Below are 8,437 nucleotides of genomic sequence, written 5' to 3' on the forward strand. Positions count from 1 at the left end.
ACGGAGGCAGCACAATCTTGTCTACCGTTGCAATTCTGCTCAAAAACTAGGCACATTATTCAGCTGCAAGGGACAGTGGTTCCTCTATGCCCCACCCCCCACCAAAGGGAGAAATGCAACAGTGCAAAGACAGTTTTGAATTCCTCAACAGCAGAAAGGGAACAGTTTGAATAACCCATCCTGCCTCTTCTTCCGCCACTCAGCTTGGTAGCCTCCTGAGACTGCAGCTGGTTAAAAAGAAAACAAACAGAACCCCCCCCCCACACACACACACCAATATCTGATGTAGAACTCTGCAGCATGTCTCATATGTCATGACTATGATGGAGGAGTTCAGTAGAAGAGTGGCAGAGAACGCCTGACCCTCTTCATCTCAATGGCTCTTCTGCTGTTGACCTCGCCTGGTGCAACTCTCCAGCAGCAGAGTTCTTTGGATCCCCCACACAATGCTTCTTCAAGGATATGTTGCGATGCACGATTTCCACAGCAACCTCAACGCATTCCAGGCCAGGCTGAGCTAGGGCTTCTCTCATCTAAATATAGCTGCTATAGTCCTGATTCTTCTAAGGGCATCGGCATCTCTTCTCCTCCTGAGCAGATGTGCTATTGGGCCACATCCTGGCAAAAGGTTCCAGGAGCCCCTCCTTGTCTTTCTCTTTAAACTGCCCTGTTTAAAAGGCCTAAAGACACAAGGCAGGTGCTACACAACAGGGCACACCACATCACCTTTCAACACAAAACCAAATAGGCATCACTGACAGCAAAGGGCCCCAGCAAGGGAACCTCATCACAGCACTGCTGCCTCCTGGCCTCTTCTGTCCAGCAACCAGAGTCCCATCCAGTGTTGGAACTTTTCCATGGCCCACAGCATCCTCCCCTTTCACCCCCTTGCATGAGAAGAATCTAACTCTAAACTGTTGTGGTGCAAAATCAAACAAATGGTTAATTGATTCTGGATGTTCTTCATATATGAGTTATGATGAAGATTTATTTGGCAGCATTGACCATGTCAACCCGTCAGCAGATTCACATTGCATATGGTGAAACCATAAAGAGATGTGATATAGGTCCAGGAACCTTACACTGCAAACTTAGCAATCAACTGAAAGAAAATCACGTGCATCAAGTCCTAAACAGTGGTACCTCAGGTTAAGAACTTAATTTGTTCCGGAGGTCCGTTCTTAATCTGAAACTGTTCTTAACCTGAAGCACCACTTTAGCTAATGGGGCCTCCCGCTGCCGCCGCGCTGCCGGAGCACAATTTCTGTTCTCATCCTGAAGCAAAGTTCTTAAGCTGAGGTACTATTTCTGGGTTAGCGGAGTCTGTAACCTGAAGTGTCTGTAACCTGAAGCATTTGTAACAGAGGTACCACTGTATGTTCCACAATTGAACTGCAATGCAAGAAGCTTGCAACAGGGATGAAGGTAAACGAAAATGCACCAGTCACAACCAAGTGCATAAGTTGTATCACTGAGAAGAGTGTTAAACCTTCTTTCCTTCCATTTACTGAAGCACCAGGCTGCAAGTTGTAGTATGCACTGAGGTGTATGGCCCACTTAATGTTCCCTCCCTAGGGAAGTATAAGTACATACTAATTTTTCTGGATGATTTCTCAAGGCATTGCATTGTGAACTTTTTAAATGAGAAAAGTGAAACTGTACAGTTCAGAAAACACATCACCACGGTGAGCAATAAGCTTCAGAGGAAACCCACAACTTTGGTCAGTGACAGTGAAGGTGAGTTTACCTCGAGCCACATGAAATCTCTTGTGGATGAAGAAGGGATTTTACACACAAGTGAGGAGTGTTTTCCACACCCTTCAACAAAGCTCAGTCACTGAGAGAAAGTTTAGATCTCTTATGGAGATGACAAGGTGCATGCCGAGTGACCCTGGCCTTCCCAAACAAATGTGGGGAGATGCGGTAGCCCCTGCAATATATCTCCACATCAGATTGCCAACCAAGAGAAGTACATGTCCACCTTAAGAACTTTGACATGGAAGAGTGCCCAGTATGTCACACAAACATGTATCTGGCAGTACAGGCAGTGAACATTTTAGGTGTGTCCAACTGACACGTGATCACAGACATACAGGTCCTTTTGGATCCGGAAGAGGGCAGAACGGGGGACAGAACGCTTAGTTGTGCTACCAACACACATGGGGGGGGGCACGAATGGAACCCCTGCGTGAAATGGCCACCGCTTGTATTGCTATGCCTTTGTACTCAAGGGGAATAGACACAAGTTAGACTCCAGATCAGGACAGACAATTATGACTGGATATGCTACTGGAGCAAAGGTTACAGAGCAATTGACTAGAATACTGGAAAGGTCAGCACAAGACATGTGGTTCATTTTGATGAACACAGGACAGCTTCCAAGAGAGGAAATGCGATATAATTTTCTGAGGGGTCAGAAGAAGAAATAAGAGCCCTCCTGAACTTTCCTGAATTGACATAGCTGCTTTTTACTGTCACATCACCTAGCACAAATGATGAACAGGAAGGAGAAGCCGAGGAGCAGATTACAGGTAGCAGGAGAGGAGACTGATGAGAAGAGGTCTGCACTGGAGGGTGATGAAGAGACTGGTGTGGTTTCACAGCCATATGTCAGACACTCATCAAGACCCAACAAAAGTATCCCATCTCCAGGATTGTCCTACTCCGCAAGGTCATTGGCACAACCCTGAGAACCTTCCACTTGGGGATTGAGCAGGTGCCAACCACATATGTAGAGGGATGCTGCATAAGAAGAGATTGATGTGCTGCACCAGAATAAGACCTGGGCCCTCACCAAGCTGCCTCCCAGGAAGAAGGCAACTGGTAGCAAGTGGGTATTCAAGGTAAAGCAGGGTGCAGAAGAGGAAGTTGAGCACTACAAAGCAAGACTTGTGCCCAAAGGTTACTTGCAAAAGTTTGGAGAGGACTATGATGAAACTTGTGCACCTGCAGTGAGATATTCCAGCATTACACTGCTTTCAGGCACAGCAACTTCTTAACAAATAGAGGCAAAACACATAGACATTGAAACCGCGTTTTTGCATAGAGAAATCTCAGGGCAGATTTGCATGGAACAGGCCAAAGGTTTTCTCAAACCAAAGGAAGTGCATCTAGTATGCAAACTTCAGAAGGGGTTTTATGGTGTGAAACAAGCTGCTAGAGCACGGAATGAGAAACTGCACAGCATTTCCCCACAGCGAGGGTACACACAAGGTCACACAGACAAGTGCTTGCACACCAAATGCAAAAATGGACAATTTTCTTATGTTTCGGCATTTGTAGATGACTTGAACATTGCAACTCAAAATGACCAAGACTACCGAAAAGTTGTGAAAGACCTAAAGAGAAGAAGATGGATCTTATCTTCTAAGTCAAAAGCAAAAAGTTTTTGAATTGCTTGACAGCTTAGGGCTGCAAGAAGCTAAGGAAGTAGCCACACCAATGGTTACTGACTTTCTAAAGAGCCCAGATGAATCTGAACTCTTGCCAGACAACAGCCAGTACAGGTCAGCAATAGGAAAACTTTTGTACCTGACCAGAACTACCAGACCTGACTTAGCAAATTCAATGGGAATCCTGAGTAGTTAGGTCTCTCACTGAGAAGGATTAGACTGCTGTGAAAAGGGTTGTCAGATAATTAAAGGGAACCATGAACTATAAACTTAAGTTGCCAGCAGACAGCAATCCCAAACTACTAGGTTATGTGAATGCTGACTGAGCCCGAGAAGTGAAATTTCTTTCTTCATTCTCTTCCATCATGTAAAGCTGACCAAGCAACACATGTGGGCTTGATCACTTCAAGCCCAGACCACGTGTTCATAAATGTTTTTCTGTATTTTGTAAACTCAATACTTTCTACCTGTGTTCTTTTTGCTGCCACATGGAATAATGCATGAATCTGACCTTTGGAGTTTTTAAGTAAAGCATTTCAATTTACTTATGTTGTGGTCTGTTCACTGCAGGAGAGGCAGTGGACCGAACAGGATATTTAAAAGGTCTAACAGTCTATTATTCCCATGCTTCATTGTGCTGCATGATTCTGTGTTTTTATACTCTGCTGGGGACTCTCGCTTGCTGGAGAGTGTGTTAAACTTTGAATCTAAGGATCCAGCCAATGATTTTATTAATTATACCACATGGGATGATATTAATTATTATTTTCCACCCTACAGATATTCCACTTGTAGTTTCCTTGATAAGAACCTGACAGGTGAGCCTGCCTATTGACACCTTAGCTCTCTCCCTGGCAGTTCAGTAGTGATACTGGTGCTTTGTCTGGACATGATGGGGTGATAGGAAAATGTTTAATTGATCATATAACCTGTGTGTAGCAAATTAGAACACCACCCTGAAAATCTCCCCAATTCAAGTAGAAGGCAACATCTAGTTCCAAAAGCTGCCACTAGAAAAGGAAAGCATTTCTTCTTCTTCTTCAATTATCTGAAGATTTCACTTCCACCCAGGTTTCAGAGTTGAAATGCCCTGACCAAAGTCAGAGGCCTTTGATCTTCACTATGCTCCTTGTTGAGAAATAAAACACATTGCTACTTGGAGATTAAGTTTGCAATTCCTGGGCCAAGGCCAGGGTGATTAATCCTTCTGTGCAGGAGACCCAGCCATGAACTAGCTCTACAAATGTCAAAATGGGCTCAATTATAAATCAAAGGGGACTCGTTTAGTTGTAGCTGAATGAAACAAATTCCCAATGTGTTGTTGGTTTGGTCTGAAGCAGAAAAAATATATTCCATACCTGCTGGTTTGGGAAGGGCTGCTATCTGCAACAAGCTCCTCCTTACTCGGATATGTGAAGCCTTGGAAGGTGCCTTCTACAGAGTCCTGACCCTTGGCCTATTGCGCTCTGTATACTGACTAGCAACAATGGCTCTCCAGGGTTTCAGGTAGTGGTGAGTCTTTCCCAGCCATGCCTTGAGATGCCATTGGGGACTGAACCTGGGACTTCATGCACACAAAGCAGATGTTCTACCACTGAGCTACAGCCCTTTCGCAAGTGGACAGATAAGTCAGTACACATGTAAGGAAACATGGGTGAAGATAGAAATGGCCAACTGGTTTACCAGCCCATACATCAATGCCAAATGGGCTCTTGGTCAGTTAAAAAAAATCTGCCTGCAATTTGTGAAATAAAGAAAGTTAATGTCAACATCAGTGAGGGATAAGTGTGGCAGCAATGGTTTAGCAAGGCTGATAAGTCCATACAGGAAAAGGTTGGATGGTAGAGCATCTGCTTTGCATGTAGAAGGTCCCAGGTTCCTTCCCTGGAATCTCCAGGTAGCACTGGGAGAAATTCCTGCTTCAGACACTGGAGAACCACTGCCAGAACCACTGAGCAAAATGGACCAATAGTCTCATTCAGTATAAAGCAGCTTCCTGTGTTCTGCATCCAGAGAGAGAGCCATTAGGCCAAGATCTATAGTACTTGCTAGCAGTTGGCCAATCAAATACCTAACAACTATTTGGGGGGGGGGGTTGGAGAGAAAACCTGCTGAGAGACCAAAGTTATAAATGGGATGTCCACAGAAATCCCTAAATCAAGAGACCATACTTTCCTTGGCATGCTGGCATCACAGACACACAGTGGTTTCTCATTGGCAGCAGGGGCAGGACTAATCTGACCACTCACACACCTGCCACATGAGGGAAGCAAGTTTTGTATTGGACACCAGGGAAGCCATGTGCAAACTGGGGCAAGCTCCTTACTCTTCTTTCCAGGTCAACCACCTCCCATCTGCAATGTGCTGATGGAACACATTGTCTTCCTCCACTGTTACTTACAAACAGGTCCTGGACAGGTTCTCATCCTGGCCCTGCTCAGAACCAAAACTCATTCGCTTTAACAGTTTGGCAATGTCCTGCAACTTCAGATCATTGTCAGGATCAAAACGAGGACCCACCTTGCAGGGTTATTGTGACTATTATTAAGATAATGTACAGACAATGAACACTCCCAGAGCACTAAACAAGTGCTAGCATTGCTATTTATTTTGTATGAAGGAAGAGCGCATGGCACCCAAGATGCCCTAAGGACTCTGAGGAAGGTGTGCCAAAGAAGAAAAAGGGGGACCTGAAAATGGCTCACAAGTTGCCAGGGGCTAAGGAAGGGGATGCGGGTGGGGGAGGAAACAGAAAGAGAAGGAGGGAGGACAGGAAGATAGTCTCGTGACTCAGGTCTTCTTAGAGCAGGAGTGGCCAATGCGGTGCCCTCCATATATTATTGAGCTACAGCTCCCATCAACCCTGACCACCAGAGATGCTGGCTGGGACTGATGGGACTTGGAGTCCAACAACACCTGAAGAGCACAATGTTGGCTATGTTGTCTTTGCCTCTTCTGGTTGACTTTAGACAAATCAGTAGCACAGAAGCAACAATTGCAAATACAAAGCCAATCTCTTCTGGGCAAGGAAGTCACCCCACATAGTATCTTCCTTCCAACAGTTTAATGGTCATTTTATCCAACAAGTCCATCTACATGCTTCATCTCAATTGACACCCCTGTATTTTCAAACCTCCTCACCGAGTGTCCTCAAAAGGCAGAGCCCACAAGTCCTATCACTGTAGATAGAGACCTCCACCTTTGCTCCTAAGCTGACAGTGGAGCTGTTTCACCAGCCAAAGCTATGGAGGCCTGTGAAGGATCTCCTCAATGGGATCCTCAAGGGTCTCTGGCTTTGCAGGGGCTGAGTTCTGTACCTGCAGGAAGGCCTCAGATTAATAGAGAAGGTCATTCCTCGTGATATTGGGTGGAGGCCTTTGCATCAGCATGCCATGGACAGAGCCAACTGCCAACTGTTGAAGGTCTTGTCTAGCACATATGCATGACTAGTTCCACTGTTGAGGAGACTCTGCAGATATAGGTATGGTCAAGGACTGGCCGCAACATGTCTCTCATAACTGCATTTAAATCAACAGGATAGCTCAGGAATCAGCGGGTGGGTTGGCTGGCCCCAGGTCCTGTGTGGAAGGGAAACTCTCTGCAAACCCACTGCAAGCTGACTTTGTTCACACCCTGAAAGTTCTGGTGGGACGGACTGGCTCTTTCCCTATAACACTTTATGTTTACAGGTTAAGAACCATCAGATGCCTCGACCTGGACCCAGTCATAACTCCTAAAGCCCAGCACCCAAATATTCACTTGACAAAGGTGAATTGTGCTTGAGAGGGTGGAGGGTGGAGGGTGACATGGATTGCTGCAGAAGACCTGCTTCTTCTTTTTCTCCACCGGGGGCACCCTTGCATTTCAACTTGCTGACTAATTAATACGACTGATTACCCCAAATGTTATGGGTTTTTTGTTTTTTAAAAAAATGTTCTCCTGCCTAAAGTAACTTCAATTTCCTGGCCGGAGCAGGCTTCTTGGAGAGGGTGGGGGTAAAGGAAGTACCTTCTGCCCGTCCTGCATAGAGTCTTAAGCACACAAATCCAAAAATGGGAACACGGGAGGGGGGAGCTAGCGCGAGACTGCTGGCACTGCAGCGCTGGGAGAGCTGGAGCTGGAGAGCCTTCCTGACCCCCTCTGGCCTCGAAGGGGACAGGTGTGTCACAAGCACCTGCGACGCCTAGCACACACCGTCCCCACACAAATCTCAAAGCAGCGGACACACCGGGCAAGGCTGCTCTCTCTTCCCCTCCCCCACCCAGCTGTCCACGGCCCAGGCTGGCAGCAGCAGATCGAAGTGCCCCCAACCCCTTCGCTTCCTCCCAGTCCTCCTCCCATCCCGGCTCTCTCACTTACCTGTTTCTCGAGGGGGTCCTTGGGCTTGGGCGAGGGCGCCCGGTCGCAGACGCAGCCCTCCAGCAGGTAGAGGCCAGCCGGCCTGGAGCTGGAGTCGCTCTCGAAGTAGAAGAGCATGTTCTGCAGGAGGGCGAACCACTTGGGGTGCCATTTGGTATTGTCCGAGCTCCGCTTGCTCAGGTAGCCGCGCCGGGCGCCGTCCTTCTTAGCCAGCAGCCCCAGGTAGACGGCGTGCCCGTCGTTCAGCCGCATCGCCTTCTGCATGGCGGGGCCGGCGGCGCTCACAGCCGCATCTGCATCCCGCTTCGAAGAGCCCCAGCAGCCCGGCGCCCGAAGCGCCCAGCCGCCTCTCACATGCCCCCAGAAGCAGCAGCGCTCAGCCCCGGCAGCGCCTCCTCATCGCCCGGCTCGGCTCGGCTCGCCGCCGCCAGCTCCGCGCTCGCCTCACGGGCTGGTCATGTGATGAGCACCGCGGACAGCGGCGCCCAGAGCCTCCCGCCGCGCGGCGGACAGCGATCTGCGCCGCGGACAGCGGCGACTGCGGCAGCGCCGCTCGCAAGCAAAGATCAGCACCGCGGACAGCGGCAACTGCGGCAGCGCCGCTCGAAGGCTGAGATCAGCGCCCCGGACAGCGACGCCCGAAGACCCGCCTGGCGGCCTTGCGGGAGTTGGCAGGAGCGGCAGCA

At 48.3% G+C, this 8,437-nt stretch overlaps 1 protein-coding gene across 1 annotated transcript in view; it reads right to left on the reverse strand.

Annotated features, from left to right (window-relative positions):
- RASGRF1 (Ras protein specific guanine nucleotide releasing factor 1) overlaps nt 1–8,146 on the reverse strand; it is a 63,864-nt gene extending 55,718 nt beyond the window's left edge. Inside the window, exon 1 of the mRNA XM_081169156.1 lies at nt 7,752–8,146. Coding sequence (XP_081025282.1) covers nt 7,752–8,015 — 264 coding nt within the window. The 5' untranslated portion in view covers nt 8,016–8,146. The remainder of the gene's footprint in view (nt 1–7,751) is intronic.
- Nucleotides 8,147–8,437: the final 291 nt, after the last annotated feature.

The sequence above is a fragment of the Podarcis bocagei genome, assembly GCF_964188305.1.
Source record: "Podarcis bocagei genome assembly, chromosome: 14".
Taxonomy (NCBI): Eukaryota; Metazoa; Chordata; class Lepidosauria; order Squamata; family Lacertidae; genus Podarcis; species Podarcis bocagei.